The sequence below is a fragment of the Schistocerca gregaria genome, chromosome 1 (assembly GCF_023897955.1).
Source record: "Schistocerca gregaria isolate iqSchGreg1 chromosome 1, iqSchGreg1.2, whole genome shotgun sequence".
NCBI classification, from domain to species: Eukaryota; Metazoa; Arthropoda; class Insecta; order Orthoptera; family Acrididae; genus Schistocerca; species Schistocerca gregaria.
In genome coordinates, this window is record NC_064920.1 from 319,890,477 (window position 1) to 319,911,736 (window position 21,260).

The following is a 21,260-nucleotide window of genomic DNA, read 5'->3' on the forward strand; positions in this document are numbered from 1 at the left end:
GTGCTGTGTAGTTGGTATGCGGAGATGTAAAGATTATAGAATACACAGGAAGAGATGTTTGACAGTACCAAACCAGTTCTACACTGATACTTTAAATAAGTGTAAATAATGCTTAACTCTAGCCTCCCACCTAGCCACTGACCACTTTTCAGTCTTCATTGGTTGGTTGAGATGGGGGAGGGGACCAAACAGCGAGGTCATCAGTCCCATCGGACGGGGGAAGGATGGGGAAGGAAGTCGGCCGTGACCTTTCAAAGATACCTTCCCGGGATTTGCCTAAAGTGGTTTAGGGAAATCACGGAAAACTTACATCACGATGGCCGGACGCGAGTTTGAAGCGTCGTCCTCCCGAATGCAAGTCCATTGTGTTGACCACAGCACGACCTCGCTCGGTTTTTGTTGCTTGCTGGCAATGTATTCCAGGCAGTGTCTTAAAAGCCGCTGTCAGTTCTCTTGTACGGGAAAGCCATTATGGCGTCAGTTGCAGGAAACGATACGTTCATTTTGGAACCCCGTTCTTCTCTGCCCAGTCTCTCTAGAAAAATGAGAAGGAAAAGGAGGACGCTAAAATAAAAATAAAGAATTTCGGTAATGATTTTAAAGGGGCAAACAAGACTAAGTTTCTTGCGTGGTACATCTCGTGTTACTATCGTAATTAATAATCAAATTTTCTTGTTGTCCATTAACTCTTCTGCGAAAATGACGTACAAGTTTCACGTAACTGGGGATGAAACTCACAATGTTTCATATTTATGGTCACCAGTCTTTAACCTGGCATCGGATGCTATCTGGGTCTTTCATGTTTCCCAGGCATTTCCATACTTCCCCAGCCCATCATGTCCATTCTCCCACTCTCCCAGCAAGCACACATCCAGTTAACTCATGGATACACATAATAAGCGAGAAAAATAATATAAACCGGATTTATTTTTCCGAGCTGGAAGGCAATGTGCATCTGCTGGCGAGGTGCTACGTTATGTCTCATTTGCTGAAATTATTTGTGTATGTAGTACACTTTTCTTCCTTAATGTTGAACATAGGAGCCGCCTCTGAAAACAACTAAACTTTGTCGAAGGAATTAACAATTTTGTCACCTATTACAGTATTTGATTTACTAAATTAAAGTGACACCGTGCAGAGAGCTCCATCACAGACAAAATAACAATGGAAATGTCACAATTTTTTGTGCTGGCGTAATTTCGCTATCCAAGAGATATCAATACTGCAGTACTAAAAGCATTTCATTTCTGTTTGTGTTTCAGTACGACAAAGTTAAGAAGCTTACGGCGGATGCAAAATATGGTAAGTCGTCAGACAATTCCACGCATCGCTTGCAATGCGGGGGCGTGTGGCAAACGCGGCGACGCAGAGGAAATGAGCAGAGTAGCGTCTGTCAAAGCCAGCCGGCCGCCACACCCTGCTCGCCGCCACTCCAACAGCCGTGCTCTTCATTCCGGGAACTCACTTTCTCTTCGACTAAGATAATAACTAGCACGTCCCGTTGTTAAACGCTCTAAGACGGAGTCAACTCTACAGATATTTTAAAACCTAGTTTTCAATCATGAGTTACAGAATTAAAATAATGGGGAAGCGTTTCAAGTATTTCCTATACCCATTTAAATATTGAATGTCTGCGTATTTAGAACTGCTGACGTAGAGTAATTGTTTTTCTCTCTTAAGACAGGTTGTAGCTAGTCGTAAGGCTACGCTTTGAAATGTCGGTTAGCTCCATGTAGCAGAGGTTTGGGGCATGACTTCTACGGATCTCTCATGTGCTTTCAGGAAGCTCAATGAGATGAGCCAAAAGATGTCATATCAAGATTATAAAGATTTTAACCCTCCGATGCTTACAATTAACGGAAAGCAACAAAGTGACTGAGTCCTCACTGTCAATCGCTGTCTCTGCATTTTTGTATTATGCTTTTCCCAGTCTACATTTAATACCGTCATTTTCACAGGTGTAAAGACACTTTTTTGTTTTGGCATTGGCGGGTTAAGTTTCTAAATGTTTCGGCAGAGAGCGCAAGAATATAGTAACGTGTCACCGTCTAATGGGAGTTTTGATGAACGATTAGGATGAAATAAGGGCTTGAAACATGGGGTGACGTTCAGTTGCTAAGAAGCCCTTGCTTCCTAACGGCGTTTGCTTGACGAAGTCTGTTGTTTGCACATTTCTTCCTGTTCCTTTGGAGCATTTTGGCTGCTTTCGCAACGTGCTCGTTAGACAGAATTGGCAAGAACAAGTATTTTTAGGGCATAATTAAAGGGCGAGAAATCTGTGGCACTCCCAGGCATTCGACAATTTGACCACAGTGGTAACAAGTTCTCGGCCTTACCTACCACTGAAAGCACAAATCGCCTCTGAAAACGACTAAACATCGTTGAAAGAATTCGCAATTTTCTCACTGATTTTAATAGTTGACTGAATGAAAGTCACACAGTCCAAAGAGATGTATCGTGGAACAAATATCTAGGGGAAAAGTTCAGGAGAGAAGTTCACTGCGACCAGTACACACGGGTCATAGAAGATGATAAACAGAATTTATCGTCCCATCTGCATTACGTCCACTAAACCAAATACTGGCTCACTTGATTCAAGATGCGTCAGGAAATCGGCTTTGATCTCATAGAAAGAAACATCTCAAAATTCTCTCAAGAAGTGTTAGTAATACGAAGGAAATCCTGTAGCACAATCGGAATTCAAAACTCGCTCTTCTCGAATACTGAGTCCCTGAGAATCGTGCAAACATACCGTCGTTTGACCATCGCACACAGTCCCGTGTGGACGACGTAATAATAAATGTCCCTGCCGTCGAGAAGCAATTGAAAGAGTTGATAAATAAGTCGCCAAGTCAGGATGGAATGCCGATTCGGTTTTACAATGACTATTCTATGGCACTGGCACGCCACGGCACATACTTAACTTGAATTTATCTGGAATATTTCGCCCAACACAGTCCCAAGCAAGTTCGAAAAAATGCAGGTGACTCCTGTATATAAGAAGATCGGACCCCCAAAATTACAGACCAGTGTCATTAACGTCAGTTTGCTGCAGAATTCTAGAACATGTTCGAAATTCCAATATAATACATTTCCTAGGCACCGCGAATCAGCACGGTTTTAGAAAGCGTCGCTTATGCGAAACTCAGCTTGCCCTTTTCTCACATGCGAACTGTGGATGAAGGGTAACAGGCAGATTTCATATTTCCAGATTTACGATAAGAGTTCGATATTGTACTTCCCTGCAGACTGTTAACGAAGGTACAAACATACGGAGTAGGCTCCCAGATATGCGAATAGTTCGAGGACTTATTACGTAATAGAAATCAGTATGTTGTCCTCGATGACGAGTGTTCATCAGAGACATGTGCACCGTCAGGAATGCCCCAGGGAAGTGTGATAGGACCGCAATTATTTTCTATATGCATAAATGATCTGGCAGGCAGGGTGGGAAGCAGTATGCAGGTTGTTTGCTTATCAAATGGTTCAAATGGCTCTGAGCACTATGGGACTTAACATCTGAGGTCATCAGTCCCCTAGAACTTAAAACTACTTGAACCTAACTAAACTACAGACATTACACACATCCATGCCCGAGGCAGGATTCAAACCGACCGCATTAGTCGTGCGGTTCCGGACTGAAGCGCCCAGAGCCGCTCGGCCACCGCGGTCGGCGTTTGCTTATCATGCTATGGTGTACGGGAAGGTGTCTAAATTGAGTGACTATAGGAAGAAGCAAGATGACTTATTTGGAGTGATGAATGGCAGCTGACTCTAAATGTAGAAAATCGTAAGTTAATGCGGACGAACAGGAAAAATAACCCTGTAATGTTTGGATACAGCATTAGTAGTGTCCTGCTTGACACAGTCACGTCGTTCAGATTTCTAGCGTAACGTTACAAAGTGGTATAAAATGGAATGAGCATTTGAGGACTGTGGTGGGGAAGGCGAATGGTCGACTGTGGTATATTGGGAGAATGTTAGGAAAGTGTTGTTCCTCTGTAAAAGAGACCGCAAATAGAACGCCAGTGCGAGCCATTCTTGAGTAGTGCACCAGGACGGATTATAAGACGAAGTAGAAGCAATTCAGAGGCGAGCTGCTAGATTTGTTACAGGTAGGTTCGAACAACACGCAAATAGTACGGAAATGCTTCGGGAACTCAAATGGGAATCCATGGAAGGAAGGCGACGTTCATTTCGAGAAACACTATTGAGACAATTTAGAGCACTAGCATCTGAAGCTTACTGCAGAACGATTCTACTGCAGCAAACTTACATTTTGCAGAAGGATCACGAAGGTAAGATACGAGAAATTAGGACTCATTCAGAGATATTATTTAGAAAAAATAGGGGATGCAGTCTTACAATCAGAATTTAAGAGAGCTTTGGAGGAGTTAAGATCGAATAAGGCAGAAGGGATAGATAGCATTCCATCAGAATTTCTAAAACCGTTGGAGGAAGTGGTAACAAAGCAACTATTCACGTTGACATGTAGAATGTACGAGTCTGGGGCATACCATCTGACTTTCGGAAAAATATCATCCACATAATTCAGAACACTGCAAGAGCTGACAAGTGGGAGAATTATCGCACAATCAGCTTAACAGTTCTCGCATCCAAGTTGCTGACAAGAAATGTACAGAAGAATGGAAAAGGAAATTGAGGATTTGTTACATGATGATTAGTTTGGCTTTAGGAGAGGTAAGGGCACCAGAGAGGCAATTCTGACGTTGCGGTTGATAATGGAAGCAAGACTAAAGAAAAATCAAGAGACTTTCACTAGGTATGTCGATCTAGAAAAAGCGTTAGATAGTGTAAAATGATGTAAGATGTTCAAAATTCTGACCAAAAAATAGGGATAAGCTGTATGGAAAGACGCGTTATATACAATATGTACAAGAGCCAAGAAGGAATAATAAGAGTGGACGACCAAGAACGAAGTGCTCAGATTAAAAACGGTGTAAGACAGGGATGTTGTCTTTTGCTCCTACTGTTCAATCTGTACCTCGAAGAAACAATGGAAATTAAAAATAAGCCTCAGGAGTGGAATTAAAATTCATGGTGAAAACATATCAGTGATACGATTCGCTGATGACCTTGCTATCCTGACTGAACGTGAAGCAGAATTACATGATCTGTTGAATGGAATGAACAGTCTAATGAGTACACAATGTGGATTGAGAGTAAATCGATGAAAGACGAAAGTAACGAGAAGTAGCAGAAATGAGAGCAGCAGTTTTCCGATAAGCGTTTGGTATTGTGCCCCCTTGCAGACTGTTAACGAAGGTACAAGCATACGGAGTAGGCTCCCAGCGTAACATCAGGTTTGGTGGTCACAAAGCAAATGAAGTTAAGGAATTCTGCTACCTAGATAACAAAATAACCAAAGACGGAGAGAGCAATGAGGACATTAAAAGGACACTAGCACTGGCAAGAAGGGCATTCCTGGCCAGGAGAAGTTTACTCATATCAAAAATAGGTCTTAATTTGAGGAAGAAATTTCTGAGAATGTACGTTTAGCGCACAGCATTGTATAGTAGTGAAAGGACCACGAGAAACCGGAACAGAACAGACTCGAAGCGTTTGATATGTGGTGCTACAGACGAATGTTGAAAATTACATGGAGTGATTAGCTAAGGAATGAGTAAGTTCCGCGCAGGATCAGAGAGGACAGTAATATATGAAAAACACTGGCAAGGAGAAGGGACAGGATGATTGGACATCTGGTAAGACATCAGGTAATGATTTCCATGGTACTAGAGAAAGCTACAGAGGGCAAATCTATAGAGGAAGACAAAGATTAAAATACACCCAGAAAATAATTGAGGACATAGGCTGTAAGTACTACTCTGAGATGAAGAGGTTGGCACAGGAGAGTAATTCGTGGCAGGTCACAACCAGTCAGAAGACTGGGGCTTAAAAAGATGTATGTAGGTAGTGGTTTTAACCCCATTCTATTTGCGAGTGAAACAGAAAAGAAAATGACTTGTAGTATAGGGTAGCTTCCGCTGCGCACCGTATGGTGGCTTGTGGAGTATTCATGTAGATATAGATGTAAATACGTAGTTCAAATGGCTCTGAGCACTATGGGACTTAACTTCTGAGGTCATCAGTCCCCTAGAATTACTTAAACCTAACTTACCTAAGGACACCACACACATCCAAGCGCGAGGCAGGATTCGAACCTGCGACCGCAGTGGCCGCGCGGTTCCAGACTATAGCGCCTAGAACCGCTCGGCCATCCCGGCCAGATACGTAGTACTGGCTTGCATCACGCCATGTTGTTGGTAACACACACAAAAATATTACGTCTGTTCGCAATGCTTCAACACACTGGCACTTAACGCAAATGAATTAGATCAAAGCTGCTTAAAGTTCAAAGTGTACGAGACTAAGTAAATGACTTACTTTATAATGGAAGATAGAAAGTCGTTACCGATGTCGAGGACCATGATGAATAACTTATACATAACTAAAAATGTGTGAATCGTTCTACATTTATCCACATAGGTTAGGCATTTCGGCAGACTGCCACCATCGGATCAAAGCACAGTGGAAACATAGGTATAGTGTATAACGTCAAATATTACTTAAACATATGATCTGTAAGTGCATACTTTTCTGGCGTATCTCTTATCAAATTTCGGCCTCTGTTTCATTAATACACTATCTGATCAAAAGTATCCGGATACTTGTTAGTGTTCACTCGTTATGCCTGATTGATTCTGCTGGGGTGTCCGAATGTCTGTGGAAGAATGGCCACCCAGTTTTCCTCAGGAGCCAAAACCAGAGAAGTTAGTGATGTTGGAGGCTGGGGTCTGGAGCAAAGTCGACGCTAACACGTCCTAAAGGCGTTCCACATGTCAGTACTCTGGGCTGGCCAGTCTATTTCAGGAATGTTACACTATGTAACATCTGGCTGAAAACAACTTACAACTTCGTGGCACCCACCATAGGTAATGCTGAAGTTCAATATGGTGTTGGCCCACCCTTAGCCTTGATGACAACTTTCACTCTCCCATGCTTACGTTCCGTCAGATGCTGGAAGGCTTCTTAGGGAATGGCAGCCCGTTCTTCATGGAATGCTGCACTGAGGAGAGGTATCAATATTGGTCGGTGAACCCTGGCACGAAGTCGGCGTTCCATAACATCCCAAAGGTGTTCTATAGGATTCAGGTCAGGACTCTGTGCAGGCCAATCCATTACAGGGATATTATTGTCGTGTAACCACCTCCCCCACAGGTCGTGCATTATGAACAAGTGCTCGATCGTGTTGGAAGATGCAGTCGCCATCGTCGAATTACTCTTCAACAGTGGGAAACAAGAAGGCGCTTAAAATATCAATGTAAGGCTTGTGCTGTGATAGTGCCACGCAAAACAACAAGGATTGGAAACCCCCTCCATGAAAAACACGACCACACCAAAACACCACCGCCTCTGAATTTTACTGTTGACACTATGCACACTGGCAGATGACGTTCACCGTGCATTCAACACACCCCCACCCTGCCATCGGATCGCCACATTGTGTACCTTGATTGGTCATTCCACACGTTTTTCCACTGTTCAATCGTCCAGTGTTATACTCCTTACAGCAAGCGAGGCGTCGTTTGGCATTTACCGGCGTGATGTGTGGCTTATGAGCAGTAGCTCGACCATAAAATCTAAGTTTTCTCACCTCCCGCCAAACTGTCATGGTACTTGCAGTGGATCCTTATGCATTTTGGAATGCGATGGTCTGGATAGATGTCTCCTTTTACACATCACGACCCTCTTAAACTGTTGGCGGTCTCTGTCAGTCAACAGACGAGGTCGGCATTTACGCTTTTGTGCTGTACGTGTCCCTTCACTAGCACATCGGAAACAGTGGACCTAGGGGTGCTTAGGAGTATGGAAATCTCGCGTACAGACATATGACACAAATGACATCCAATCACCTGACCATGAGTTCCGCAGAGTGCGCCATTCTGCTCTCTCACAATGTCTGGTGACTACTGAGGTCGCTGATATGGAGTACCTGGCAGTAGGTGGCAGCACAATGCACCTAATATGGAAAACATGTTTCTGGTGGTTTCCGGATACACATTGTGTGTGTCCACAAACCATTGTCTCCAGTTGCTGCTTTATGAGAAGGTCCTCTGTCATGCTTGTACTACCAGTAATTGTCTCCAGACTTCATCTACTGTACGCAGTACACAATGCCGTAAAATATGTTCATATCCTACCACATCTGGCGTTTTCTGAAGTGCGGTAAGGGAGCCAAATCCTTACCACGAAAAACACCCTACACCGTAAAACTACTTCCTCTGTACTACACTGTTGGCAGTACACATAATGGCAAGTAATATTTTCCAGACATTCACCAAACTGAAAACCTTCCATCGGATTACCACAAGGTCTAACGTGATTTGTCACTCCAACTCATTTCGAGTTATCCACTGTCCAGTTCTGATGCTTTTTACACCATTGCCTACAGAAACGTGTGGCTTATGAGGAGTGCTCGACCATTATACCGCATTCTCTTTAACTCCCTATGCATAGTCATTATGCTAATAGGTCTGCTAGTAGGACTTTTGAACTTGTGAGTAATTCCTTCCACTCATTTCACTTAATTTTTTTACAACCACTCTCCACAATGCTTGATGGCCCCTCTCTGTCTGTACATGAGGTCTTCCTAGTCTCGGTTTAGCTGTGGTTATTCCTTCGCATTTTCACTTACAGTCACATTGCCAGCATTAAATTTGGACACCTTTAGAAGAGCTGAAATGCCTCTGATGGATTTGCTACTCAGGCAACACCCGATTACTGGTACATACACATGTCACTGGGCTCTGATGACGTATTCTGCTGTTATTGCTTCTCTACTAATAGCACAACAGTCCTCACCTCTTTTTATATTGGCACATCTGCCTCTTTTGACATCCGGTGCATTACATATGGGTGTCAGGGTAGTTTTGATATCGCTGAATATGTCTGGTGTTTGGTCAAACCTAATTAAAATAAACACACTTGATTTAGTTAAAATGTGGCTGATATCTTCCTCACATCTTGTCAATATCATATTCATTAGTGGAAACACTGTATTAGTGTGTCTGATAACAGAGGGCAGTAATGAGTTTGACGTCAAGTACCATGCTTGGAACAGAGTAAGAATCATGCTTTGAATATGAAAATAATGAGTCCTTAACAACTGTATTTACTTGGGAAAGAGTGATTTGTCTTTCCAAACTTCACACTGGATTAGTAAACATTGTGACTGGCAAGGATCATGTCAACAAACAAAGTGCAGCTGAGCCTTCCAAAGAATTTCCCAGTGTGCTGCACATGAGGTGTCATTTGTGTATCATTGATCCAAGGAAGGTGCGCATGTACATTATCCTGGTTTTTCGGCAGGAGTGGGGTAGGGGTTCATGTCAGAAGAGTTGCATACTGAGCGACGTGGTGCGGTGATTATCACTCTGGACTCACATCTGGGACTAGCACACTGGGCTCACATTTAGAAGTGCGACAGTTAAAATGCATGTCTGGCCATCCTGTTGTAGATTTTCCATGATTTCCCAAAATTTCTTCAGGTAAATTCTAGAATGGTTCCTTTCAAATGGCATGGCCGACTTCCTACCCATTTTTCCCTAATCCAATGGGACCTTGCTGTTTGTTATCCTCCCCCAAATCAACCAACCAACCAACTAACCAACAGTTGCATAAGATGAGCTGTGGTTGATGATTGCAAAGTGAATGCAACACAAATTAAGACTTCTCTTGTACTTATAATTATCTAAGACTTTGGGCAATTGTATGTTGAGCTACAAGTAACAGTAGCACTCACCAAGCTTCTTGTCACATCTTATCACCAAGCAGGTTGTGTCGATAGTGCAGAGAAAGACACAGCTGGATGATGAACAGTGCAAAAATGTGTTGAATTATGAGAGCAGATTCTGCATTAATTATAGTGTTTACTAGGATTGACTTCTACTATTGACATAAATAATCCACCCTGAGTCTCGTGCTGTTGGGATCCAAAGTGTAAAATGATCATACACTGCAAACATTTGTTGAGGGAACAATGAATACTACATTATATATGCAAAACAACATAAAATCCACTCTGTGTGGCACCAGTCATGACCTATTTTGTCAAATTCTTTACTGGTTGGCTTCCATGGAATAAGTAACATATGATGTCATGAATGACTACATTGTTTGTTTTAATTTTTAAGCAGCCATTCAAAGCAACAAATCTTACTTGTTACTCTGTAGCTAACCAATATGGATCTGAAGATGGCATCGTGAGTGGTATAGGATTTTAATTTTTATTCTTAAAATGAATTTTTCTGTGTTCTTTGGCTTGTGCCATCTGTGATCAGATATATGAGTTGTTCAGAACAGATGTAGGTGAATGGTTTTATAATTAGTTTTTCAAGATGTTTATATCCTCAGTGGAAAATGTTGATTTTACTCATTATTCTGCATATTAACATGACCTACTATAAAGTCATGTCTATGTTCCACGAAGCTTGCATTGTCTCTAAATGAATTTGTGACTACTGTATCTAATTCTGATGGTCAGCAGAAACTTTCTTTAAACTGAACAACAGTTACATCTTCCTCTTGACTTCCCCCTCCCTCCCCCCCCCCCCCCCCCAAAAAAAAAAAAAAAAAATCCCTAAAGAAATTTACTTTCTTTTGGCTTGCTAGATGCAAAATTTTTGTTAAAACATCAGACTACCAGATCCTGGATTATCTAAGCTATATTTTACAAAAGATAATTTCACTAATTATTTGATTTGTTATGTTTATATGCACAGTTCTATGTCAATAAGAGCAGTGAATTGTGGGGCCCTATTACAAACACTTCTGCATTTGTCTTCCAGTGACATAACATTCTATTTCACTATATTCACTCTGTAGGTCAATATTATAATTTGCTTATTGTTAGTGGTATTCATCTTGTACCTAAGAAGTTTGGTTCTAAGTGCCAGTTTGTAGCCATATCTGCTCTCGTTACTCAGTTATCCACTGAAAATTTCTAATGAGTAACTGATGTATCCAGAACAACCGTAACTGTAGGAACTATGTGACTGGGTAGAGGGCTGTGCCGTGAAGAACATTACAGACCTGGAAGAGCTACCATTCACTGAGCTCAGCATCAAAAATACAATTCCATGCTGCAAATTATGTCACCAGTTTACAAAAGTGGGTCACCATTCTTCACTGCTTCTGCCAGTTCACTAAAGTAATGATTGAGTGACAAGTGTCCAACATTATTCATGCTGAAGTGAACAGTTATCCACAGTTGCTTGTGTCCTGCATTCTTTATTGCTCACAGAACAGCTCATGATAATCTGATGAACAGAACTGTCACACGTACTACAGCTAACTATATTGTCACAAGACAGTAAATAAAGGCAGTAAAGTAATCTGTTATAAGAATATATTTGTACACTTTACTATGCATGGAAATAGAAATATTTCACTTTAGTGAGGGGCAGCACTAAATTGACTGAGTGGGATGACATAGAAGACAAAGGAGTTATGTATGTGGAAAGACAAGGCTAGAGATTTACATTAACAAATCCTGACTTAAATTTTCCACCTTTATAACACATTTGTAGTTCCTACAATGAATGTACATGGAATTTCCTGTAGTAAACTCAAGGACACAATGTGTATTAGTAAGAAATAAGATTCATACATCAGTTCATGCGGTGTTACAAATTCTTGAAGTTAGTTTGTCAGTCGGTAATGGTCCTCTTTATAGAGACTATTTCTCTTCTTTATGATAAATATTATGTTTTTATGAAGCACTTTTTTATGAAACATCCTAGCAGATTAAAAATATATTCTAGACCAGGGCTGTAACTCAAAACATTTGCCTTTTGTGGGCAATTGCTCTACTGACTGAGCAAAACTCAGCAAGCCTCATGACCCGTCCTCAGAGATTTATTTCCACCAGTACCTCAGTCCTGTCTTCCAAGTAAATCTGTAAGGCAGGTTGTGAACTATGCCTGGATATCTCACTGAGTAGAGCAACTTCCCATGAAAGCCAAAGGTCTTGGCTTCAATTCCTGGTCTGGCATGCATTTTTAATCTGACAGGAAGTTTCATATGTTCTTGGAAGACAAGGGTCCCAGGATTGAGTCCTTCTCTAGCACACAATTGTAATCTCCCTGGAAGTTTAAAATCAGTGCAATTTCTGCTGCAGGGTAAAAATTACATCATTTTTATATGATTGTGCACACTTTTAGTTGTAAACTCTATCTCTCTTCTTTGATCAAGAATCTTTTGACATTTTTAATAGAATTCTTGTGTACAGATTTCCTCAGCTTTACACACCAGCTACAGCCACAGTCCTCAATAATCTGTACTATGTATTTCATTTTTGTCTCTTGTATGAATTGTATGCCTATTTCCAAATGTAATAGACTTTCCACGTAATTTACAATTTGAATTTGTTCAAATACTTGCATTTTTCTCCTCTCTTACTTCTATACAGTGTATTCTTCCAGGTAGGAATTTCTTTCTTGATCTTACAGCTGTGTTTCTAAGGACATATATATATTTTATTAAGCAAGCTTACTTGATCAGAGATTGCCTGTTGGGATGCAGTTCTTGCTGTAGCTGTCTAGTGTAATTTTATCTCCAAGATAGTAGTATTCTTTTACATCTTCTCCCACGTATCATTATACTTGCTCCTTCTAGGTATTCTTTAAATGAATATGGAGTGAAGTAGAATGTCCATTCCAGACATAGCTTTCATAAATCCTCTACTCTCAGACAGGAGCATTCTATCATTGTATTCCCTTGCCTATTAAAGTAGTGACACAGGCAGTATTAGATACACACTTGTATGTGCCTCCTGCATGTAATGTATATGCTGGTTGCAGACACTGGTGATGTGAAGGGATGCGTGGCAGCAGTGTCTTTCGTGCTGACATCAGGTGCACGTCATGGGGTGACAGAGGAAGCACTCTCTAGTGAACTGCAGCAGTTGGGGCTGCCACGTGAGCTGAGTGCTGCACTCTGTCGTGTCTACAGCGACAACCTACCTGCTATTACTGCTGCTCTCCGTGACAACTCACTCCGCTGTAAGTAACTTTCATGAATTTTTCAGGCAACATCTAATTTCTTTAGAATTGCCACATAATCATTGTAACAATTCTTTTAATACTGTTATCTTATAAATATACTCTATTACTACAATTTGAGGTGTCTATAATGTCAGCTAACTAGTTATTAACTACTTTCTGGAAGTCATATATAACTTGTGAATTCTCAATGCCCTCTTTCTTCTGGTGATGACAGTGTTTGAGATTGATTCCAATGGTGCTTCTTCCTGCACATCCTTCCTAGAATAAAATCATGATTATGCTGCCTGCATTTTGTGGCATATTTAGGCACTCAGCCACAGCATGGGAAGAGCACATTGCTTCACACTGTCACCACAGAAGCTTACATTGAACCTGATGGTTTTCAGCCAGTTCCTGAAATTCCATCTGGTTACAGGGACTGAAGTGTTGTTAATCAATAAGGATTTGTATCGGCAGCTTGGCTCTCCTTTGCTGTGAAAGGCCTAGTACCGAGTCACATCCTACTGCTGTATGGCGATTCCTCTTCGCAATGAACTGCCATGGTAGCCAACTACAAAAACATCATACATCATCATACATGTACTAAGTCTGTTTTATATACAAAACAGTGCCTTTTCCTGACCTTGACACACTGTGCAATTTGTACAATGAATTTTTGAACCAATAATGGACTGTGTGTTTAGTTTTACTACTCACATCTCTTCAAAGCATTCAGTGGTGCCAAAATTTTGTAGAGCTCCTTATGCAATTGTGAGGATATTTAAAATGTCTACTATAAGTGCCCAATCTGGCTTGGATCTCCATCAGATGGCTCACCTGAAAGTTTCGTTGACTAAACTGGCTGGAAGGCCAATGTTTTTCAAAGATAGATCTACACATGTTGCTTGATGTAGCATTGAAACAGCTCCTAGTCTTGAATACACCATTCATTTTATACAAGTGCAACTGCTGACTGTTTGAAGTTGCTAGTGCACTCACCATTTTTCAAAACTATTTAGAATAAATGATTAAATGTATTCATCAATGTGTTAATTATTTGGATGGTATCATTATTATGGTGTTGACACATGTGAACTCTGTGGGAACCTCAAATCCCTTTTCAAACAGCTCCAAAAAATGGCATATGCTGTCAGTTGGAAAAGAGCAGTTTCTTCACCCCCGATATCAAATACTTGAGTGACAAAGATATCACACCCACACAAGGCTAATTCAGTGCCATCAGTGGTACACAAGCTCCTACTAACCATAAACAGTTACAGTCATTCCTTGGTAAAATCATGTACTATGCCAACTTTATTCCTCAAATGGTGCAATCGTGCACTCCCTGTATCAGCTGTGCAAGAAGAGCATCAAATATGTGGTTGGCCATCTATTAACAGGATTTTTTACCACGTTAAGGGTAGTGTCAAGGTGATACCATGTCTGATGCCATGTACATCAAGCCTTTCATTGACAGTCACAATTTATGCACTCAAGTACAGTGTTGCTGCAGTTTTGGCCCAAAAGTTGTTAGATGGTTCTGACAGCCAATCGTTTTCACCTCAAAAATATTAACTCCCATGCAGCTTATCTACTCACAGATCGAGAGCAGGGCTTTATCAATCATTTACGGGGTCAATACATTTCATGTGTACTTGTATGGTGGCAAATTCCACATGCTGACTGACCACAAACCCTAAATTTCATTGTTTGGGAATCATTCTAAGCTCTCAGATAAAACATCACAGCACTGTGCATTGTTTTCAAACACACCAATACAGAGGACCCATCCCATCTCCTTCTTGACCCCAATGCAGATTTCGATCACCAGGAAACAGTTTTTTTTTGTTTTGTTTTTGCCCTGGAACATCGTTTACAACAAACTGGGGATGAATTCCCATTGACCTTGTGTTGTCCTGTGACCCAGCCCTATGAAAAGTTTATTCTGTAGTACAGAAGGCGTGGCCAGAGTATGTTTCCAGCCTGACCTAACTTGTCTTTCACAGTTATTTGCACTGCACTAATAGGCTCATTGCTATGTATGGCATCTTAACACTGACCATGGAGGACTCTGAACACTGGGTCATCACTCCACACTTGCTTCATGCCCACATCCTCCAGCTGCTTCATGTTTGGCATTGTGGATGATGCACATGAAGGCACTGGCCCAGTGCCACGGCTACTGGCCCAGCTTCTCTGCTGATGCAGAACTTATGTGCTGATGTAGAACACATGTCATTTCTGTCATACCTGCACCCTCAATCAGGCAGCCCCTGTGCAACATTTCACTTCATTGTCCCGTACTGACTACCCATGGGAAAAGGCCCACATTGATTTTGCTGGAGCTTTATGGATGTTGGTGGTGGACACCCTCTTTAACTTCTCTTATGTGGCATGGACTCTGCCCACCATCACTCCTATTATCATTTGTGCCCTGGTGAAATTCATGAAGCATGCCTAGCTAGCATACAGGCCTACCTATGCCTGTGGTGCATAGGTATGGCAGGCACATTTAGTTGGCTTCAAGGGTGGATCTGATGTTTTTTCAGCAATCATGGACACTTCAGACATTTGATGTTGCATCCAGGTGCATCCGTCTGACCCACCACGACAACCTGCTCCAGTCGTGAGTGCAGTCACAGTTGGCACTCCTGGCTCCACTGGTACTTCCAACCCTTTGGCTGGACTCCTGGATCACCACCAGATGTGCTCTCTCACCCTTGCCGTGCAACCTGCTACATGCTTCATCCCCTCCCCTGATTCCACTGCTCACCAGAGGGTGAGCAGTGGAACCACTGCCTCCATACAGACCTTTCATCACTCTTGATCTCTTGCTGTCCTGTCACAGCCAGCTTCCCCTGGCACACTGGTCTTCCTCCCACAGAGCTCGGCCAGACCATCAGGGTTGGCAGGCCCTATCCCATGGTTCTGTATATGTTGGTGTGGTGTTCAGCTGCTCCACCTCTGGCCTTTGCCATTGCCCGAGCCCTCTGCCCCATTGGCACTGTCATAAGCTGGGACATTTACGATAGACGTATGTGCTGATTCAGGAGGGAGGGGGGGACAATTAATATACTCAAAATGGCAAGTATCAATTGTGGCTTGAAGCGTTACAGCTTGCGGTTGACTGCTGCCACCAGCTGAAAGAATGGTATGCCACACAGGTTGTGCCACTCGCAGCAATGGGTCCCCGCAGGCAACAATTATTCAGTCAAGTACAGCTACTAGAGGTACTATCAGTCATGCCATTCTGCTTATTGGATTTTGATGCTGCACTGCCCTGACTCTTTTTTGTTCTTGTTAATGGCTTTAATTCAGTGTTTTGCCTTCAACCAACTTGGCTTTGTTTATGGGCTATGCATTTGTATTGGTGGACAGAAAATTAATGATAAGTAACAAAATTTGCCTTTGCTGTTTTAATTGATGTGCTCTTTGATAAACAAGTACTACTTACAACATACACATAATTGTGTTTTACTTCCATTTGTAGTATTTAATATGTCACAGTAACATTTCAGCAATAATATTGACATGGGACTATATTGTTTTTATCTATGTTCTGAGAAAGTCAGTGACATGAAACATTCTCTAACCTGCTGTTAGGAGTGTTTTCCTTATATGAGTGAAAAATTTGTTTCTTGATGCTTGAAGCTCAAACTATTGCTGACATGTTGAACAATTAACTTACATGTATTTAAGAACATGTTACTTTTCTGTTTTGATGTATGTTTCATCTCACTTGACCATTATTATTGTTGCATAGTGAGGTGTAGAATCTTCAGTTTGTTTGTGACTTCACTTTCAAAAAGCTTTTGATTCTGTACAACACTGACATGTGAAACTTACATTATGTCCACACTGTCATGGTTCGGCAGGTTTGTGGTTGGATTAATAACTTCTTAATAGGTAGCAGACAGCATATTGCCATAGAGTAAGAAAGAAATAATTTTGGTTGAGCCACAAGATAATTTGAGGGCCATTATGTTATAATAATGACATAGATGTGATTATCTGTGATGAACTGTTATCCAATAAGATTTCAGTAATAGTCCGTAAATCTTGACAAAACATTAATTAAATATCAAGTTGTCAACTAGCTGTTAATGTAGAGAATGTAAAGTTGTACATTTCACCAGAAACAAAAGATAAAACGAGACAAGTGACAGCTCACAAAAAGATTTATATACAATCATTTATTCAGAAATGGAAATGAAGTAACATTGATATCAGATTTAATTAGCAGGCCTTTACTTAAACATATTTTAAAATGATTCTATGGATATATATGTAGATATGGTCATATATTTATGCATTCTGAGCAATTGTTAGTATCTGAGACAAAATTTCAATAATTCTGTATGCTGTTATAAGTATAATTGGCATACAGTTATGAACATATCATCACTGCTACAAACATAATACAAAAATTTAATTGCATTGTGACTGATACAGTGTCACCTAAACTGGCAATTATATAAATGATGCATAATTTGTTGGCTGTATCGAATACTGTTCATGTTCGACCTATGAGCTGCTGTTGTATAATACAGAAGCCACATCTCTTGATATCCCCATGTACACTTTTTTTTTAAATTTCAGTGATGCACATAATTCTGTCCTGTCCTGTCCTGTCCCTTCTCTAACTGACTGGTAAATGTATGTCCTTTTGATATGTATTTATAGCTATCCAATCTGCCTTTCTGTGCTTGGCATCTAACTTTCCTAGATGATAGATGCTCATGATTCTATAGAGGGTGTGTCTCCAGTATACTGTGGTATTTGTGTGTGTGTGTGTGTGTGTGTGTGTGTGTGTGTGTGTGTGTGTTCTTAAAGATTCAGTGTAGGAAAATGTTAAAAATTTGAAACCTGCTTTCTTCTTGATGTAGGTGTTCATCAGCTGTGTAAATATTACTTAACCTGTTTGTTATTGATAGTCCATGCTCTGGAAATGACTGGCACACTACCTTAATTAAGAAATTACTGTAATAGCCTGTAATGTCCACACAGTCAAATAGAATTAAGTAGTATCCACTTAGGAGGCAATAGCAGTCTGGAGTGGTGCATAATAGGTATCAACTTCAGAGACAAGTTGATGAACAAGTTCATCTGAGGAAAAACATAGGTAACAGACATCTTCAAAAGAGTTACCAGACTGAAATGGCAACTGGCCGGCCAAATTGTGAGACAGATGGAGCAGTAATATGATTCCTCTGGGACATGAAAGCAGCACTGTCAGACCCAGTAGAGAAAGCTTGAATACATTTAGATGAATGCTGGAACACAGTAGTGCCTGGTTCCACTAAATTGACTGACTTGGAAAACATGAAAGACTTTCCTTTGGGTGTGGGTGGATAATGGAAAGAGCAGGTGACAAGCATACCAAAGCTATCAGATTCACTTGCTTTTTGGAAGTCTGATAGAAGAGGGAAAAGAGTTTGAGAAAATTTGACTACATAAGAAACAAACAGGAAGAATACCTTATATGACTTTGTATCAATGGACACTCAATACAATAAAACAATAATATGAGATACTGAAAAGTTTTAAGTGGTCATGAAGCCAGTCAAAAATCTAGGCATAATGGAAGAGTGAATGTGAAGATAAACCTTAAAAGAGGCAAAGCTAGATGCAGTTAGTAGGATGAATGTAGTAAAATAGAAGCAGCCAGTGGTAATAAAGGTTAGTGTAAGTTGAGGTTAAATGAGTCACAACAGAATACATAGAAATTAAATTTTCACATTCTATATGCTCAAGAACTGGTACTAGGAAGAAGAATGGGCAAAGATGTGAGCAGTCTCTCTGGTCCTTGACACTGTGAGACTAAGTGCCTCTTGCTGTATGACTTAGTGTAACAGTTCAGCAGACTCTCCATCAGTATCTGTTCATCATAGTCACACAGAAATCTGAACAGTGATTGCTAGTAACTAACGTCAATCACCTTGAAGAACAATCTTCCTTTAATGTTGTAGTCTTTTTAGTGATTGGCTTACAGTAAAAGGGATGAGATGGAGCCTAAAATAAGCTGTACATTTTAAAGTATCTCAGATATGTAATCAAAAAAACCGGCACAGTTTGTAAGACACTGAACTTGTACTGAATTGAACTGATAATAAATATGACAATGCCAGACTTAAAGTTATATGTTTTAAGTGAACTGCTAACTTAATCATCTCATTAGAATCAATATGCAATAGCTAACTTGAATGAAATATTACATGCATAAAAATTTTCTGTTAAAGTTTGCAAGACTTTACTTTTAACATTGTAACATTATTGTAGGTATTTCATGGTTCAGAGTGTTTTTAATATTAATTCGTACTCTTAGAGCAACATACGCTATATAAAAAAGTACCGTGAGAAAGACATAGCTTTGTATCTTGTTGAGATTCTGAATATAGTTTCTGGAACTGAAAAAGAAATAATTTTACCAAATAAAAGTTCAAAAAATAACAGGGGGTTATTAAGCAGCCTCCTCGGTGAGTGAAATGAAGTGCCATTGCTGAAGTGCCCAAAATTATTGCGAAATAGGGTGATCTATCACCACCACCACCAACAACAACAACAACATCTCCACAGTCACTTTGAGGCTGCATGAACTGAAACTAATTGCTGTGTTCATGCACCCATTCTCCATATTAAAATCCTCCAGATTGTTTCTGTTCGTGTCTCTCAAGATCTAATCTCAAAAGGTTGAGGACATTATTGCTGCTGTTAGTAACTTTATATTATGCAGTGATTCCTTATCAAGAGAGCACTGAAATAAATGTGTGGTGCCAAAGAGGGAACATATAAAAATTTCTTTGTTTGTATCATACTTACTGCATAATGTTTTTATAATCAGGCTAGCATTAATGTCAGTATAGCTACTAAGCCATTGTTAGTTTTCAGATTGCTCTAAATCAGCTATTTTCTGTCCTTTTGATAGTGAGCCATCTGAAAGATGTAAGCTGGCGTGTTGACTTGGTTGGTGGGTCAAATGTTTTGTCTGTTGATGGTGAAATCAGACCAGAAGTGTGCTTGAAGCTTCAGGTGCTTGATTGTCTAACAGGAGAAGAAAAATATCACCAATTTAACGTGACGGAGGATCAGTTAAACATAATGATTGATGGTAAGCTGTTTGTTTATTGCTGTAATCAATATCATGTTCATGACTCTAAACAGTAATAAATTATAGTGTGTTTTGTGCTGTAAATACTTCAATATTTACATGTTTCAGATCTGAAAAAGGTGACAGGCATTATTGATGGCCTATAGAACTTCCCGCTGTGAAATACATCAAATACATCAAAATTGCTTTGTTATGATGGAATTCCATACAAATTGTTTTCTTTCCAGTAATAAATGAGAAATGTATTACTTGATGAAATGTTAAGAAATTTGCAACTTCATATAAGTTACACCATGCATTTCTTAAGAACAACTGTATCAATGGTAATAAACACTTGTTTGTAACAGAATGTTATGTACCTTCTATTTAATCAACCTATATTTACCTGCTATATAGTTTCCATATATATGCTAATATAAAAGTACAATCATATTGGATAATGAATTTTCAGCTGGAATGAGGCTTTCTCAGTAGACAGGCTGGAGCATATTATCTTGGGTGGAGTATCTGGACCTTGCTGTTCATGCCATGTATTAATGATCCATCACAGTATTAAAAGTAAACCAAGGCTTTTGCAGTTATCTATCACAAAGTACTTCCTCACAATAGTTGTAGTAATATTCAATCAGATATTCTTAACCCTTTCAGATACACTGTTCGAATACATCTGACATAACAATTTTTCACTATGGTTCCAATTTCGAACAATGTCCAACACGTTTCCATTGCTGTACTATAAATAAGAGTTGGGAAGAATACAGCAAGTATAAAAACTGGATTTGAAAGTGATGGAAATACTGGAAATTTGCTTCAAATGTCCAGAAATGCAAAATTATGCTGTTCACAAAATGGAAAAAAGTAGTATCGTATGAATACAATATCAATGAGTCACAATCAGAATCATTCAACTTATAGCTGAGTTAACTAACTGTAGAAATATTAAACGGAATGCTCTCACAAACGCATTCATGGGTGAAATAGGTAGCACACTTTGATTCACTAGTAGGATATGGGGGAAATGGACATAGTCTACAAAAGAGATTTCTTACAGAACGCTTGAGCAACATTTCTTAGAAAATTGCTTG

At 40.2% G+C, this 21,260-nt stretch overlaps 1 protein-coding gene across 9 annotated transcripts in view; it reads left to right on the forward strand.

The window, feature by feature from the left end:
- The window catches only part of LOC126343484 (COMM domain-containing protein 4-like), a 492,684-nt gene extending 472,160 nt beyond the window's left edge, over positions 1-20,524 (forward strand). For all 9 annotated transcript variants that reach the window (XM_050001948.1, XM_050001946.1, XM_050001944.1 and 6 more), the window contains 4 exons: positions 1,263-1,302; positions 12,885-13,085; positions 19,993-20,175; positions 20,284-20,524. In XM_050001948.1, the coding sequence (XP_049857905.1) occupies positions 1,263-1,302; positions 12,885-13,085; positions 19,993-20,175; positions 20,284-20,321 (462 nt within the window). In that variant the 3' untranslated portion in view covers positions 20,322-20,524. The remainder of the gene's footprint in view (positions 1-1,262; positions 1,303-12,884; positions 13,086-19,992; positions 20,176-20,283) is intronic.
- The last annotated feature ends 736 nt before the right edge of the window (positions 20,525-21,260 follow it).